The sequence below is a fragment of the Larimichthys crocea genome, chromosome IX, assembly GCF_000972845.2.
Source record: "Larimichthys crocea isolate SSNF chromosome IX, L_crocea_2.0, whole genome shotgun sequence".
In the NCBI taxonomy this organism is placed as follows: domain Eukaryota; kingdom Metazoa; phylum Chordata; class Actinopteri; family Sciaenidae; genus Larimichthys; species Larimichthys crocea.
In genome coordinates, this window is record NC_040019.1 from 6733290 (window position 1) to 6751498 (window position 18209).

An 18209-nucleotide genomic window follows, 5' to 3' on the forward strand; every position below is an offset into this window, starting at 1 on the left:
GAGAGTGTGACACAGAGGGAAAGACGCCTTCTCGTGGGACAGTCTGCTTAGCAGCAAGGTGTGTCCCCTTTTATATGAAATGTTGACTCAACATGTACCATGACTTCAGTTTATAGGCCAACAAAGAACTGGCATGAAGTTTCATTAAATGACAAGACAGCGCCATCTAGTGGGAAACTTACTACAACGTTGTTATGCAAAGTAAAAGTATTTAATAATAAAATGTATCGTCACAAAGTGTTCCATATCAGTCATGAAATATATTTGCATGTGTGAGAAAATATTTGACTTGGGTACAAGCCTTGTTATGTTGAAACATATATACATAACAATATACAATAACATAGTGATGTAATATCTCATTTCAGTTGCATAATTTCTGTTTTGATTAGGATCCTTCAGAAAAACCGTCTTATCTTCTAGATCCTGTCTCCTCCCTTCAGATATGTAAGGATGTCTCTGAATGACAGGAATGAATGATAGGTAATGGAAACTGAGTCGTTTGGCTATAAAATTATTCAAGGCAAAAGTTCCTTGCTCAAGGGTATTTAAGATATGAAAATGTAGGGATTGATTGCAGGTTTGGACAGGTTGGGGAAAGTAAGGGTATCTTTTTATTACCCCTTTGGGCCCATATACAAGACAAATAAGTCAAGAAAGTTAGTAATACAGGACCTACCTGAACAGCCCATCAGTGGATATTCTGATTGAGGTGTATATTAATGAAATTACCACAAACCAGCTGTCACAAACTGAATATGGGGCCTTTAGGGCCCGCTTTGCTGGTTAGGTATTCCAGCCTTGAGCATACACCGCTGCTGCTCATTTTCATGTTTTGAAGACATGGAAACCATGGTGCAACGAAATCTCCTGTTTTTGTTTACATTTAGATAACCTGAGTTTGACCTGAATTTAACCCGAATTTCAACACAGTTACACTAACATTCTAACTGTTGGATTGCATTAAATGGTCACGTATAAAAGCATGAAAGCTCCAATTTGATGTAATTGTACTGAAAAACATTTTTACCTTAGTCTTAATGTCAGATGTTTGTCGTAATGTATGTGCTCTTTATTGTAGTCCTGTCTGCAGTATGTTTAATGTAGCACCTTGGTACTTGGCGAAACACTGTGTACTGTGTATATAATTGAAATGACAATAAAACTATTCGACTTGACATAAAAGTATTATATTTTTCGTTTGTTCTTTCTTTTTTTTTTTTTGCTTTTGTTTACTTTAGTGCATCAAAAAATAGACAGTTGTTTATGCTTTGTACATAATACAATTAATAATATATAATATTTATGGGTTATGGTGTATGTTTTAAACAAAATGGTCCACTAAAGATTGAGCCTTCATGAATGACCTAAGTGTCATGTGACTAAAAACAAAGAGTCTTTATGTTCAAGACAGATATTTTCCTGCAGTCGCGCCTCAACAAGTAGCTAACGTGGAAAAACACCATTGTATCCACCAAACCGATGGATGTTAGAGCACTGTCACGTCGTCGCATTATAAATTACAAGTATATTAATGTGACTGGTCTGATTTAAACATCACTGTTGTGTTCTTGTCACGGTTATACGCTTCAAAGGAAGCTGTCGACGAAGAGGAAACCGGATGTGGTCGTAGGAGAGTGTTTCAATCCGGATGTGTGTCTTTGTTCCATCGAGCAAGTTCCTGGGCATCAAAACAAACACACACACACATACAGAGAAGCTAAAGTCAGTGACAGCTACAGCTGTCCAGTCTGCTGCTGCCTCACCATGCTACTGAAATCATGTTGCATTTACGGCACCGGCGTTGTTTCTATATTAATGTTGATTTTAGGCATTTCTCTGGTGTTGTCTAACGTCTTTCCGCACTTTGTGCAGTCGCTGGTCACAAAGGTAAGCGCCTCGCGCAGGCTAACGTCTTATAACCGCTCAGGATAATCGCCATGGTGACGGCTAACGTTCGCTAGCACGATTTTTACAAAATATCACAGATACGTTTCGTTTCCACTCGAGTTTCATCGTGACAGTGTTTGCTGGACAGCTTCGGCTCTGTAGCTGACTAATGGATGTTTACTTTATATTTGGCAACGTGTGCGCCACAAGTTAGACTTGTTGTGACAGCAGACTCACTCTTATTTAGCCTGGTTAGCATGTTTTTAGCTGTTTGGGAGTGTCCAAAGTCTGGCCCGGGGGCCCAATCACGGCCCGCAGCTTCGTTTTTATAATATATTATTTATGGCCTGCTAGGATTGTCAGATACTGTATGGCTGGACTGAATGAAGCATTTGAATGCACCAAACTTTAAGGACATAACAGCTGGTAGATGTGACACAAAATATTACTTTGTGAATGATTTTGTTAAAGACAAGAGCAAGAGTGATGAAAAGTTTGGATTTAAGCTCAAGTATATAAGTAGTCTGTCACCAGCATACATACATGGCATGAATATACTTTAATGTTAAATAAACGGCAATCCAAATTGTTATAAAAATTAGGATTATACTGAGGTGCAGATGTTTTAACTCGTATAGATACTGTAGTGTTTGTGTGTGTCCTGTCTTTTGCATGTCTTGCATATCTCCCTTAGTTGGCCTCTGATTTACTGAGGCTGGCAGGGAGAGATAATTATAAATTAGTAGTACAAGGACAAGAGAGAGTACCATGTGGATATAAAATATAGTGCTCATTTCTGAGCAGTAAACCAACTAAAGGAACGTCATGATGTTATCTGTATCAGTGGGGAGGTGTCAGAGACAGCGCATTTTTAAAAAATGTATAAAAACCAACTGATAGAGCTCCTCAAGGAGCCTTTTTCTCTGTAACCCCTTTTGTGTGTTGGACTGTTAAACGCTGCTTCTTGTACAAGAATAATAAATTCAACTTAAACTTTCATACTTTGAATCCAGTCCTCCTCATTCAAGGGTTTTTCTTTAAAATTCCCATAACACAAATGGTGATTTCACCACTTGCAGCAGGTTTTATGAAACCGCAGCATCAGTGTAAATGTCTTATGATGTGGGGACAGCTTAGTCAGCAGCAGACTAGTCATCTGAAGTCAGGCATTTCTTTAACCCACTGCCCTTTGTCCCCCATAGGAAATAATTTTGAAGAATGGCACGGAGGCGTTTGAGGCCTGGGAGAATCCGCCAGCTCCTATTTACATGCAGTTTTATTTCTTTAATCTGACAAATCCCCTGGAGGTGCTGGATGGAGACAGGCCTGCTGTGGTGGAGATCGGACCTTATACATACAGGTAGGTATAGGTGCAGAAAGTGCAGCCTTAAAATGAGGGGGACGCAAAAACTTTTGCTTTTATGTCGCCTTCTTTCTAAACTAATAACGTTATACAAGAAGAAAACCCAACTGAAGAAGCCAAAGCTCTGAATGCTCAGCTGACCTGTTTTTCTCGTTCAACACATTTCATACTGTTGACGCTGTCTTAACCTACAGAAACCTGGAAAATGAAACTGAATGTCTAATGTAATAAGTTTGAAGTTTTGAATGGCTCTAAAGGTGTCACGTTGTAAAAATTACAGCAACAGACTTTATCAGAATAAATGTAGGTTTACATAAATAGTGTGATTACAGCGGATCTTATTGGGAAAACCTCATTAGCATCCAACTTATATTTGATGTGCATTTTATTTTGAAAATACTTTTTGTCCAGGCTTTCACTTAGATTTGTTTGTGCATTCTGTTGCATCCTCTGTACCAGAAAGTACTGTAAACAGAGGAGCAAAATACATTTCTGCCATTACTAAATTATAGTCTCTTCGGTAATAACAGTGACAGCTGGCAGAGACAGAAGCAGAGAGATATTATTGCAGTCCTGTCTCTGGTGAGCTTGAGGCAGCTTGTTTGCCTCTCCACTCTCAGCATTGACAGACACAGTAGCTTTGTACGGCTGCCAGTTTGTCTCACAGAGAAATAAGAATTGAAGCACAGTGAAATGGTTGTATTTTTCCTTCTTTATTTTCTGTCAAAATAACATGTTATTCTGCCAAAAGGCAGCTCTTTAAGATAATTATAGCAGAACAGTTTAATTTGCCAGTACTTGAAAGTTCAAGTGGAGCAATAAGGCAGAAAAGGCAAATATTACTCACTTCCTCACTGAACTTTCACATGTATATCATGGTTTCCATGAGTCCTTGAAATGCTTGACTGTTTGTAAATTTGAGGTAAAAGAATTCAAGGCTGTCTGCTCCATGTCTCCTGCAGTTACGTCATTGTCTCACTGTTTCATTGTTGCCAGTTCTCATTATAAACTCTCTGTGTTGTTACAGTAATAACCTTGATGTGTGTCGGAAACTGTGCTGTTTTGACAATGAGTGTATCACAGTAGCTGTCACCATTGTTCAACTTTTCTTTTTTTTTTTTTTGACAGTCACATGAGTCAGTAACGGAAATGAAACCTCTTCTTCCTGCATTATGCTATACTTAGCACAAATATATTGTTTTTTAACTTTATCATTATTCAACAATAGTATTTTGGGGAAAATATTCAAATCTGTTTTCAAATATTGTGGCGTTACATTTTTTGTCATTATTGAGCGTGGGGCTTACGAAGCTTGATACTGTATCTGGAAGGATGCTCTGTAATAAGGAACTAACAGCAGTTAACTTCCTTCAACTTAAGTAAACCCAGTTGTTATTTTCTTCCACACAGAGAGTACCGGCCTATGGAGCAAGTCAACTTCCAGGATAATGGCACCAAAGTAACAGCTGTCAACACAAAGACGTACATATTCCAGCCCAACATGTCCCGAGGTTCAGAGAGCGACCTCATCAGGACAGTCAACATCCCTGCAATGGTCAGCCACAGAAACCCATCACGTATTAGTATTGTTTATTGAGTCACACAGTAGTTTTATTTATTTATTTCATTGTACAGCCACATGCAAACAGGGAAGTTGTGTTTTATTAATGTATTTTTAGTCTTTAGAAATATTTTTAAGGGAAGAGATCACAGATAAATTTTTAAATATGTCTTATATGTAACTTAAAGAAGTAACATTACTCTTTGGAACAAAAAAGCAGTACTTTCACACTCAGGTAACAGCTATTTATTACATAATACATGTTAAATCACTCATAGTCCAGGCATTCCTAAAAAAGGCTGTTTGATGGCAGCAAAATAATAAACCGATTGTCTAAAAGTGATCAAGTTATTATATTTATAATGTTCATCATTCATTTAATGCATGTTTTGTCATTTTTCCAGCTTCTATTATTAAGTTCATGTCTCAGTTTTAATGTAATAATATAGTGCTTTACATAACAGGTTGTTTTTAACAAAATCTTTCTTTCTTGCTTTCTTGCTTTCTTGCTTTCTTGCTTTCTTGCTTTCTTTCTTTCTTTCTCCTGGCAGACGGTGATGGAGAAATTCAAGGATGAATTTATTCCAGCTAATATAATCTCCTCCTACATGAGGGGCACAGGTCAAGGCCTCTTCACCACCCGCACAGTAGGAGAGCTGCTGTGGGGATATGAAGACGGCCTGCTCAAAGCACTGAAAATATTTGATCCTGAGCTGGATGATGTTTTTGGACTCTTCTATAAGGTCTCATTTAAGCATATGAATACATTATTTTATGTTTTGTGTGAGAACTTGTTTTTTTTTAAATGTTTGTATTTTTCTTACAGAACAATGCTTCCAACGATGGCGAATATGTTTTCTACACTGGCCAACAAAACTACAAGGACTTTGCTAGAGTGGATACATGGAACGGTGAAAGGTAACTGTCTCTGTTCAACTCCAAAAAAAACAAAAACAAAATGTCAATGAGAATGATGTCTTTCTGTGTAAATCCAATTAGGGATGTGATCACTGATTACTTGCAGTTTGAATGGGTGAGAGTCACAGTACTAGGCAGTAATGTGATCAAGACTTGCTTCATTCTGTTGATATCCACTGACACTGTCAGTGACATTGTCTCTGTGTCTTTCATCACAGCCGTTCATGTTAAAGAGCCACATTCATGTTAACTGCTATTTTTTGCCCTCAGAGATTTTCTTTCATCATTGTCTCTCTTTGAAAACCTAATTGTTTCAGAATCCTCTGTTGTGTCTGGCAGTACGGTATATTGATGATCTTCCATACTGGACCTGCTAGTGAGCTAACACTGCACTTTTAAGAGTAGTTTGACATTTTGGGAAATGCACTTACTTGCTTTCTTGCAGAGATTTTGATAAGAATATCAACGCCACCCTTATATGTCAATGAATCCAACAGCAAGGAGATGGTTAGCTTATCTCAGCCTAGCACAAAATGTCAAACTATTCCCTAAACACACAAAGGACTGCTACTCAACAAAAGCAGTTTCTAACTTACGAACATTATCAGTCTAGATCTGCCGCATTCTTTCAAACACATTTTTTACCAAACTAACTGAATAGCAGTCCTTCAATCAGCTGACAAATGAAAAACGATGACATGATTGGGTGCTGGGAGTTTTAAATGTACAACATTTCTGGATGCATAAATTTTGTGTCTGCCTGCAGCTCGCTGAATTGGTGGACGTCTGATGAGTGCAATATGATCAATGGAACCAATGGAGCGTCTTTCCATCCAGCCATCACCAAGGATGAGACGCTCTACATGTTCTCCTCTGACCTGTGCAGGTGAGTAGACGGCTAAGAAGTATGTCCACAAATGTACATTGTATATACGTTCTTACAGACAGTAGTATTTAAATCTCATGACTGCACATTTTCTGGACACACAGACTGAGTCTGATGATGATGAGCCTTCATGTTTATCCTCAGGACTCATTTGGATTTTGGGCTTTTGCTTTTTTTAGTGAGTGTCTGTAGCGAATAGGTAAGAGAGAATTCACAGTGAGTCAGTCACTAAAACCCACAATATCTTGTTTTACGGGAGCAACATGACAGATATTTACTGTGTTAAATCTTAAAATTACAATGCAAGAAAACATAATAAACAAACAATACTACAGCCAGCATGTTCTCCTTTTGAAATCTGTCTTCCGGGTGTTGTCTGATCCCATCTGATCCCACACATTGTCCATGATGACGCTTTGGGTTGCCATATATGATTACTGTACTACAGCCATGGAAGCAAGGAGTTAATGTTAAAGTATGAATGGAGTTAATGTTCCTTTAAATTATGTATACACTGCTGTGGTCCTTCATATTGATGATACTGATGATGATACTAATGTTATGAGGATAACTGCATCCATAGCATTGTCACTGGTCAATTATGGCCAATGAAAATGTATAATTATATTATATGATCTGTTATTATATTGACAGGCCGCTGCTATGAATGACAGATTGTAGAATGCCATAATTGTCCAATCACAATCGAGTATTCAACAAAGCTAAAATAAACAAATGAAATCACCTCAATAGCATAAAAGTTACTTAAAGCTAATGTGGGTTTGTTTTTTATTTTCTCTTCTATTTATCATGTGTTATCATGAGTGTCATTAATGTTGTTACTCATTTTGTGCACAGCTGCTCATTAACTATTTAATATAAAACTGATTTCAGTTCAGTTTTTTCCGCTTCCTCTTTTGCTGAGTCATTCTCTTTCTGGTCTTATCCGCCTGCTTTGAGTTGGTTAGTGAAATGACTCTCCCCTCAGTCATCCTCAGCCTCTCTCTCAGCATAATTCATATCTGGATATCGGATTAAAGAAACCAAATTAGCCTTGCTGCTGGCTGCACGGCTGGTCAGTGTTGGCCTCTTGAATGAGGTCACAGTTAGCTTACTATGTATTAGTGCTGCTTAAAACAACAACTATCAGCTTTCTTTTGACTGTACATATATCAGAGCTCAGAGTGCAGCATATACATATCAACTAACTGCTGACTGAAGTTGTGAAAAGACAGCCTTAGTTTATGAGGCAGTAACGTGCCAGGAAGGAACAGTTTTTAGTGAAACCTGTTTGCTGGTTTCCTGTAAATCCGCTTACCGCAGAGCTCGTGTACAGAATTCCATTTGTGCCTGCAAAGATTAACCAGCATCTGGCTCTGTTTCCAAGGTCTCTGTACGCACTGTATGAGGGGGATGTGACCGTGAAGCGGATCCCTGGGTATCGCTTCAGTCCCCCAAGTGAGGTGTTTGCCAATATGACCGTGAACCCGGCCAATGCAGGCTTCTGTGTGCCTGCTGGAAATTGCCTGGGCTCCGGCGTGCTGAATGTCAGCGCATGTAAACAAGGTGAGAAGAGCATTAAGCAGCTGTTCTGCATGAGAAAAACCATAAGACTGTTCCTCAGGAAGTGAAATGCAGTCTTACTCTAACTGAATGTGTTTTGTGTTTAGGAGCTCCCATCATAATGTCCTCACCACACTTCTACCAGGGAGATAGAAAATTTGTCCAGGATGTCTTTGGCATGAATCCTAAGAAGGAGCACCACGAGACCACGATTGATATCCATCCGGTAGTATTTACAATTACAATTCTTAAACACACATTTTATACATAATCTATAATAATATAGTTACAACTGCTTGTCCAAACTCTTCAAGCTGAAGTTACAATAAGCAAAACACAAGGCTTTAAAGATCAAATATGTGTAGACATAGTTGCAGTGTAGAAAGCTGATATGAAAACTCACAGAAGTATTCGTGTCTACCACTAGGTGGGGAACTATCTCAGCATTGCAATCGCTGGCCAGTGCCAACAGTGGTTAAAAATTAAAACAGGTGCATGGGACGGAGCTGTCACCAAAGATAAGCTCTAACAACTCTTATCATGTGTAATACTGTAATAAATTGGCTTTGGCAAATCCTTTATAAGAGGAAGGGGACTTCCAGGAGCTCAATGTCTCTGAACATTTCATATACAGATTCTGCAACGGTCCACCTACTGAATATGACACTAATTTGACTGTTGAAAGAAAGCAGACAGAGAACAGAGACATAATCTGTTAAGACAGGAAGATGTTAAGATCTAATTATGAGACAGAGTCTGTTAGAGTCTTTCTTATGATTTTCTTTGGCAGCCTCGCACTGCTTGCTTTGCTTCATAACTTTATTTATCTCCTTTTTTCTTGCTGCATATGATTCATGAATATCAAAGATGGTGAAAAACATCTTGTAAGGTGGTGCCATCATTAACTGAAAACCAGTAAACAAGCTACTGTTTTATCTGTTTATCCTCCTTCCTTAACTGTAATCATGAGTTTATTAAGACTGAGCAAAGTCCTGCGACTTCCTTCATAAATAATAGGTCGCGGCGCCTTGTCTGACTCGATGGGTAGACTAAATCACCTTGGCCGCCCCAGCATAGCTGTGATTTTTCACCTGGGCCGCCTGTAATAAAGATCTACGCAGATACATCTCTGTTGCACTGTACAGTACGTGTAAGCTGGTGTTAACTCTCAGATCACTTGTGCCAACCAGACTAATAAAGTACTTTTAATGACAGGTCCATGCAGCATAAACATATTGACCATAATAACTGCTGTCTAATATGTGGTATTGGTGTCAAATGTGCTGCAGCATAGTTCTGCGCACAGATCAGTGCTGTTAGGTTTCTCGTAAACCATGTTCTCTGACTGACATCACTATTTTACACAAAAGAAACAAAGAACACAAGAATTCCAAATAAATTATTAATTGATAATGTATCAGCTTATCGGAGAAATACATAATAATGTAACATTGGCACTGATACATATCATGCATCCCTCTAACGTTTAATTCTGTTTCATAGCTCACAGGAATCATCTTGCAAGCAGCAAAGCGGATCCAGATCAACGTCTACATCGAGAAAATTCCCACCTTCAGGTAAACAGCTGACTTCTTTCCTCAGTCTCTGTAGCTGCACCTTTTTGTCATCTTGTCATGACTACACAAGTCTAGGAAGTGTTGCCTGTACGATAACTGTAAGCAATCATGCCACCATCATCATCAAGAATGGACTTTTGCACAGCTGTGGGTCACTTGTTATGTACCTACCTGGCATCGGAAAGAACAAGCAACGTCATCTAGAGTCCAACCGATGTGCATGTTGTCATCCTATGTGTAGAGTGTTTGATGAACATCTCTTTCCCATGTATTCATTAACTCACAGGCAAACGAAGAACACTGAAAAACATGAAACGTTGTTAATAATTTGATTTTTCTTTCAGTCCAACTGGAAACGTGAGGACGGTGATCTTTCCTGTGGTTTATCTCAATGAGGTACAAAAAAAAGCATGAACACACACACACACAATTTTGTCATTTAGTCATACACTTAACACTTGCATGCAGATCATTAAACCCCCATCAGCAATCTAAATCCAAGTTTAGGCCAAATTCAAAGGGTAAACAGGTTTGTCAACCTTGTACACACTTGGTTCACTGATCTGTCTGTCACACTTTTATTATGTGTCTTTATATAATATCACAGACACCTTTTTAGCATGATTTTGAGATGATACATCTCATTGCTGAATTAAAAAGTCACACTGGTTGGCCCAGAATGTTTGTATTTTTATTATAAGACTAGCTCAGACAGAGGTTTGTCTATGAAGTGGACTTCCTGTGTCATTTTTAGTACACACCTTACTTGTTTTTTTTAAATTAGAAGACTTGTTAAAAATAATTGCTGTTCTATCTTTATGAGACATCGATGTGGCAATAAAACCTTTTTGATAATTGACCATCTAAACACCCTTAAGAGGACACTTAACTTGAATTGAAGCAATAAAAGGTCATATTAATTTGAGTTTTATAGTAACACCTTATTTCATTACTGAGTACTTACTTTGGACATTTTTGTACCACTGAATTCATAGTATTTAAATATCTATATGAAGTTATGTGGTTTGAATTTGCCTCTCTGGATTACATTACAATACAAGAAGAGCTCGGTCTCTTCGGCATTAGCGCCAAACTTTGAAAACTGAGAGACTGCAACTGATCTCCATCTACTTTATCTAAATTCAGATTCAGAAAGTATGCAGGGTTATGTGAACTTCTTTCTTTCTTGTTCCGTCCTCTCAGAGCGTCGTCATTGACGACGCGTCAGCCCTGAAGCTGGGAAAGATTGTCGTCGAGGATAACGTGATGGTGAACGCTCCGTTCATACTGATTGGTCTAGGCATCGTTCTGGGAATCATTTTCATGTTCCTGATGTGTCGACAGAAGGTCCCCGAGGTGAGACATTAATGAGTTTGTGTGGTCATTAAAGCTGCGACTAACAATTATTTTTATTATTGATCAATCTATCAGTACTTTTCTTTAATCAATTAATTGTTTTTGACAATTAAATGTTTTGATTTGTCTGACTAACAGTCCAAAAGAAACCCAAACAAGAACATTTGCTCTGTTGGCATCAATCATTTTTTAACATTCCCTCTGTTTGAGTACAGTTTTTAAATTGTTTTTTATTATGTTTAACATATATAATTGCAGATGATATGTTATTTTTTGTTGTCTTAATCTAATATTTTTGTGTCTGGTTCCATTTTTTCAGAGCACTGCTGCTGAGCGACAGCCCCTGCTCTCATCGTAGCATCAAACACGATGTGAAAGGAAGAGCACTGGCATGTTACAATTCAACATTTCAAAGGTTCAGTCCATCTGCAGTTTTTTCCCCCCTTAACCTCCAAGTAACACTTTGGATTAATAACCACAATCTGTTTTTTAATGTTTTTTTGTTTTTTTTAATCAAATGGTTTTAGGAAACTCGAGGAAGAGGAGTATACCTCTTGTGTTGTTTGTTACAGGGTTGAGGTTAATGTCTGTAATGATGCTAAAATCCTTATTTTTAAAAATTAAATTTTGAGTTCAGTATATTTTTCTTTTTACTCCTGGATTTTGGATTGAAACAATATGAATTGAGTAATTCAGATCTCTTGCCAAATCTTAGAATTAGAATTAAAGCTGCAAGCAGCGACGTACGGGCCCTCGCACGTGCGCACGCCGGGGTAGGCGCTGGACACCGTCCCACACGCATTGCACACACGTCCGTCAAGTGTAGAGCAGGACGCAAGTATCCCCAATGGCAGGGGGGTTTTGAAAATTTGTAGGGGGCGCTATAGAGCCGTTTAGCTCCGCCCACACACGATACCCTTCACATATGTACGAGGTCGTCAGGGTGGACGTGTGTGCCAAGTTTCATGACTGTGCGATGATGAAAAGGTGTTCAAACCGCAAACGCCATCACACGACTTTCGCCGTCTGGCCACACCCACACCGTATGAGGTGGCGTCATTGTTTTCACCAGGAAGCGTCACCAAGTCCTGAAGCCCTACATGGGCCAATTTGATGACACTGCAGTGCTCCAGATAGGCGTGATCATAGACATATATACATAGACGCCGCATTGAGCGGGTTGGTCGCTGGTCGCGGATACGGGCCATATTGGAGGTGGCAGATCTGCCCGTAAACTAATAAAAGGAAATGGACTGAACTTCATAAAGCGCCTTTCTACAAAGTTCTTTAAGTCAATGTCTCTTATACACCCATTCACACACAGACTAATATATCTGGGAAACAAACAGGCACCAAAAACAACGTATGTAACTTTTAAAGTGATGATTATAAATGTTTACTCCTGTTTACTCAGCGCTCAATGCGGTGTCTATGTATATATGTCTATGGGCGTGACACCTTGACATGTGAAGCGTGACATTTCCAACCACCAGCAGGTGGCGCTATAGGTGAGTGTGAGTATGAGCATATGTACGCGTTCAGGCCGTGTCCAGCATCCACCCTATGACGTTTGGTCAGGATAGGACGATGTATCCACAAGTTATAAGCGACCTTGTGTTTTGTGGCAAGTAGTGGCGAGTCTTCCAAGTTTGAGGCATCGCCGCGGCCACGTCGTTCAGACTTTGGAAAAGCTGTATTCAACTTTTAATCCCCCGTGGCTGAAGAGTGACTTGAAGCAAGTTTGAAGCCGTTAGCTTTTAATCTGTAGGACGAGTTCGATCATATGCGAGGTGTGGAAATGGCCAAAAATGGCACCAAAACGCAACTTCCACCCAAAATGGCCGACTTCCTGTGCATCTGACAACATGGCGTCCATAAGCATTTTTGTGCTTCTGGGTATGACATATGCGTGTACCGAATTTTATCGTCCTACGCCAAAGTCACCCCATTTATTTGGCGTTTTTGAAAATTTGTAGGGGGTGCTATAGAGCCATTTTGCGACCCGAATGCACGCGACCGCCAAATTAGCGAATTTTTTATCACATGCATGACGCGCCGGCAAAAATCTGTGGCGAATTTTTTATCACATGCATGACGCGCCGGCAAAAATCTGTGGCTTTTCACAAACTTGAGTGTCACGATTTGATCAAAGCCTCCATTTTTGTATGAGATTGGTGCAGAGTGTGTGTGTTTGAATGTGTCCATAAGATAAATGGGTACAGTATAATAGCGATGAAGGAATACTGTTGGTTTTTATCGTCTTCTCGTGAGATTGTTGGGGCATTGGGAAGAGAGTTTATACAGCCATTTTGATGCAAGAGAAAAATCCTTTTTAATAATTTTGTAACATCATTTCACATTTTGTGGCAAAGTGAACTGTGCAAAACGACTGCTGCCATAATGTTTTATTCTTATTTTACAGCCTAAAATGTTTTGTTCCAAAAAAAAAAAAAAAAAAAAAATTGACCTTTTGGATGTTTCTGAGAATATCACATTTTACAAGTGTATATAAAGTGTGTATATATACTATGAAGTGTAATAACGTCCAGTAGTACCTAAACAGCAGCAGTGTAAAGGGAAGGTCTGGAGTATGGTGTCCCATCTCATGATGTTGTGAAGCATGTGTTCTTTCTAAAATCAGACACTACTGTTAAATATTTTACCAAATACGAAATTGTGTTTTTCCTTTTGAACTGCTTCAGATATGTTTTTATGGTATAATTCTGCACTTCTAAACAGAAACCTATCAGATTATTGTGACTATTTAATTTTTTTCTCTAATGGAGGGAGACATCTTTATGGGCTACAGCTGATTAGATTAAAATGTAATTGATTTTCTGTCTTGCACTACACAAAATGTCATTATAATGTGTCATTATAATGTGCATTTTTCAAATAACCACTGTTTCCTATACATCACTGACAGGTTGTCTTGTGTTCAGTTTGTTGTGGTCTCTGTTTTATATGTAAAAGACAATATTACATTACCCTTACTTAACAAAATCGACATGTAATCGCTGTTTACATACTCTTAATAGGTCACATATCTAACTGTTTGCACATTGTCTTGTCATTTACTACAACTTCAATAAAACTCCTTCACATTCTCTGAAAGCGTGTTTGTATTTCCTCCATCACACATTGCAAAATTACTTGATGAAGTACTGTATCATTTTTTTATATATGGAGCTAATCAGCACAGCATGAATTGCCTTACAGTTACAACATTAGACAGGTCTGACTCATTTCTTATTCGCAGGTGTTGAAAGTCTGTGTCGTGCTTACACACACATCAACACACCCTTGTTGATTTCAACGGATGAATCAGTATGACTAAGAGTTGTACAGTGCGTTTGTAACCATTGAAAGGAAGTTGCATCTGAGATCCATTTAGCTTTACATTAAATATTTCTCAGCCTTGAGCAGTGAGGCTTGAAACCTGTGGGGACCTATGGAGGTCAATATCCTTGACAACTCATAACTCTTCGAGCAGCAACCTCTGTGGCTGTGAAGCGAACATGGAACGTTAAAGTGCCAGAGCTGCAGTTCATCAAACGTCCACTTGAGGCTGGCTACATAATATGTCACTCTCCGCAAGCAACAAAAATAAACATGTTTACAGCCTGGTACAAAAACAAAAAAACAGTTTTGGCTATTGCAGCTAATTTATCAGTTCAAATTAAATTAATTAACTTAAAGTTTTGCATAATTAACAGTGTGGTTGCTTTGCTTGAAAGGTTGGTGGTTTCACAGGTGGTTTGTTTGAGCTTCATTCAGGCCACCCCAGTTCCACCCATTTCTGGATTAGTGAGGAGCTGGCGGCTCTTCTGAGTGACATCACGGATATGACATCCATATTTTATACTATGAAATAACAATTGGTTGTTTTCACAGATGTAACGTGTTAATTAGCTAAATTTAGACATTTTATGTGAACTTTTTCTACTTTGGACAGCTCTAGTGTCTATTCCTTAAAGGATGTGTGCTCTTCTATAGCATCACATTCAAACTGATATTCACAGTTTCTTTCACTCCTTTTGTTGTATCATTGGCCAGTGAATCTAAAGTTGAACAAACAAGAGTTATTGTCTGGCCAAAGGGTAAATCAGCAGCCATTTTAGCACCTCTTATTTTCTCAGCCATCCTTAGCATTCAGTCTAGGTGAGGACCTTCACCCTTCAAGAGCAGGACCTTATGTAAAGGTGGTGTAGTGGTCAGCAGGTAGCATGGAGGTTATAGGGTCTGATCCGAATGAGACTGCAGGGGTGAAGTAAATGGACAAATGCATTTCTACTAGTCCCTGACATTCAGTTGGATACCTCCGACGTGGAATCGTCCTTAATTACTGGGTTAAAGAGCACTTTGACTCCCCTGCAGATAAACTTATCATCAGTTATCATTATAAAACTGATAAGTACCACTGTTTGCTTCATTGGGTTTGACTTGAGGCCAGCTTCTCTGTCAGACCACAGCCTAAGTCATTAAAGTAACAAATGAGAGGATTAATCTCTGAGATATGTCAGAGTGTAACTCCTCCCCAAACCAATTAAAGCCTTTAATTCAAGTGACATGGGACAGCATGCCAGTCCCACCACAGAACAGTGTCTCTCTTGAACTTGATCTGCAAACAGTATGAAGAGTCTTCAGGAAAGAATCATCATTTTGTCAGTTTTTCTGTCTCTGATCTGCGTCATTCAGGTAAGTTAACAACCCCACATTTACTGTTTATATGTAAGAGTTTATCTCTTTTGTGTTGTGTTTTTATCATCGTATATCATGAGAGTGATCACAGTATTTACATTTGTCTTTACAGGTCAATTCACTGCCGGTGCCTGAAGACCAGAATGGATTGCTGCAGCGGACAAAACGGTCACTTCTATGGCGTTGGAACAGCTTGAAGCCTGTTGGTGCCAGCTGCAGAGATCACGCAGAGTGCGGCACAAAATACTGCAGGTACAGCAGAGCTTCTCAGTCACAAGGCATTTGGCACATTTAGGAAACTCTTTCATTCCTGACCTGCATTCACAGACAGCAGACAGAAGAGTGTATTTCTGATAAGTTTAATTTAATATATGTGTTCCTCAAATGTTTTGTTGGTAATGTGAAGCCAGATATGTTCCTTCAAATCATAATAAAGAGACATAATGTTCCTTTTTGACTGTGTGCAATATCTCTGGGCTGTTTTTGTGCAGTGTGTGAAGTTTTGTCCACGTGCATTTTGCATGCCATGTACAAAGTCAGAACGTAATAACACAGCAATAAATTTGCTCCTTTATCTTTCCAGGAAAAATATCTGTTCTTTCTGGATCTCCAACTGAAGAAGAGATACACAAACATACCTTCCTCAGAGTGCCTGTCTGCAAAACAAATGTCTGCTTTATGGACCAAGACCAACCTGTCTCAAAATGAACACTATGAAATTACTGCTGACTTGAACTGAAGGCCAAACTCCATTCAGCTAAAGTAATCTGATCTGGCGCTGCACTGCAGCAAAACAAAGCTGTAAATGCTGCGTTCACATGAACAAATGTCTCCATCTAGGGCAATTTTGATTTTTAAGGATTTAATTTGTATAAAACACTTGCAGGACATCAGACAGGCTGTATACATCTAAACATGTTTCTCAGAAGAAAATATAAATCTTCATGCAAAGTTTGCAAGGTGCTCTGAGTTTATTGGTTCATGTTTTTTTTTATTATTATATATTTATTTTTGTACATGTTGTTGTTTACAATGTAAATATTCAAATTTGTTTCATATTTCTCAAGGTTGTATTGCCCCAATTTTGTTTGTCAACAAGTTCAGAAGAAATTAAAACATTCCTCACAGTTCCTCCTATTCTCTCAGCGCAATGGGGAAAACAAAACTTATGTTGGTTGAGAATTAAATATTTTTGTATTTATTCATCCGAGGACGTGTGATACTGTGATTATTGACTGAGCAAAGAGACAAACTTTGTCTCACTGCTTTTACATTATTTTTAACAGACCTTTTTCACAGCAGCTATTTTAACATGAAACAGTGCAGACACAGGCGTTACCAATGGTACTAATTAAGCGTCGGAACCTTCGTTAGTTAGTGTTGGTAACACCTGTGTGGCCCCTACTATTTCATGTCAGGATGGCTGCTGTGTAAAAGGTCTATAATTGCTGTTTTTCCAACAAAAGATCTTGTGATGAGCACAAATGATGACAACAAAGCATAAAAAATATTGAAATTAAAATAAATATACATAAATATTACCCATCCATGTGAAAAAGTGACACAAAACTGGACATAGTTATTGTGTAAAAGGTCCTGAAATTTATAGCTGGGTTGGGAATTGTGAGGATTTTTTCATCAATTTAATGTCAAATTCTTTGTAGTGCGGTTTATGAACTCTATGAGGGGAGCTGATCAAACACGGTTAAAAAAAACATGGTTGACCTCTGATATCTTCACTTCAGTACTGATGTCTGTGACGCAGTCCAACACTTAAACAGGCTAACGTGGTAGAGATATGCTCATATGCAATGATACTTATATCCCTGAACTCTGAACTCTCAGACCTCATTGCCTCAGATGAAGGGTCCAGCAGGCCTTGAGGACCTCAAACAGAGTGGATAGCTTGATCTGTTCCTGAATGATCCACAGACACATGAGGTGTCCACCTTAAGGACTATATACAGTGGGACAGTATAGAAGAGGTTGCACCCATTTGCTCCAAAGAAGGGCAACACAAAGCCTGTCTCTTTATTTATTATTATTATTGAAGATCTTTGTTGATCCCCAGAGAACAACATTACCACCATGTGGATTATGGACAGTATATAAGAGGAGGAAAATACATGATACATATTGTGCAACCGTCCTTGAAAATGGATGCATGGAGAGCTGAACACTGCTCGTTTTTCGCCACTGGAGGGCGAGATGAGCCAAGGTTAGTGAGATGAATGTGACAGCAGCACATGGAGGGTGTGATCTGACCAACAAACTGTAAACAATATCATTATATAAAATATTTGTTGTGTGACTGTATGCATCATGTCTTCATTGTTTAGGCAATGAAACAAGCTCAGTGATTAATTCTACACATCTACTGATCTACAGCAGCAA

At 38.7% G+C, this 18209-nt stretch overlaps 2 protein-coding genes across 2 annotated transcripts; both read left to right on the forward strand.

Moving 5' to 3' along the window:
• The first annotated feature begins 1661 nt into the window (after positions 1–1661).
• Positions 1662–12358, forward strand: scarb2c (scavenger receptor class B, member 2c). The gene is made up of 12 exons (XM_010737062.3): positions 1662–1890; positions 3093–3250; positions 4664–4808; positions 5366–5557; positions 5641–5732; positions 6499–6618; positions 8006–8184; positions 8289–8407; positions 9685–9758; positions 10103–10154; positions 10962–11114; positions 11434–12358. The coding sequence occupies exons 1-12, from the start codon at positions 1768–1770 to the stop codon at positions 11470–11472; spliced, it is 1446 nt and encodes a 481-aa protein (XP_010735364.2). The 5' UTR covers positions 1662–1767; the 3' UTR covers positions 11473–12358.
• A 3348-nt stretch (positions 12359–15706) lies between these two features.
• LOC104923476 (liver-expressed antimicrobial peptide 2) lies at positions 15707–17293 on the forward strand. Its single transcript, XM_010736581.3, has 3 exons — positions 15707–15812; positions 15928–16067; positions 16399–17293. Exons 1-3 carry the CDS (start codon positions 15747–15749, stop codon positions 16430–16432), a joined length of 240 nt encoding a protein of 79 aa, XP_010734883.2. The 5' UTR covers positions 15707–15746; the 3' UTR covers positions 16433–17293.
• The last annotated feature ends 916 nt before the right edge of the window (positions 17294–18209 follow it).

Bases quoted from the DNA above. Each gene is read 5' to 3' on its own strand.
- scarb2c (XM_010737062.3), top strand. From the start codon at position 1,768: ATGCTACTGAAATCATGTTGCATTTACGGCACCGGCGTTGTTTCTATA. The intron at 6,619-8,005 runs GTGAGTAGACGG...TCTGTTTCCAAG, and splicing joins TTCTCCTCTGACCTGTGCAG to GTCTCTGTACGCACTGTATG. The intron at 8,185-8,288 runs GTGAGAAGAGCA...TTTTGTGTTTAG, and splicing joins TGTCAGCGCATGTAAACAAG to GAGCTCCCATCATAATGTCC.
- LOC104923476 (XM_010736581.3), top strand. From the start codon at position 15,747: ATGAAGAGTCTTCAGGAAAGAATCATCATTTTGTCAGTTTTTCTGTCT. The intron at 15,813-15,927 runs GTAAGTTAACAA...TTGTCTTTACAG, and splicing joins CTCTGATCTGCGTCATTCAG to GTCAATTCACTGCCGGTGCC. The intron at 16,068-16,398 runs GTACAGCAGAGC...TTATCTTTCCAG, and splicing joins TGCGGCACAAAATACTGCAG to GAAAAATATCTGTTCTTTCT.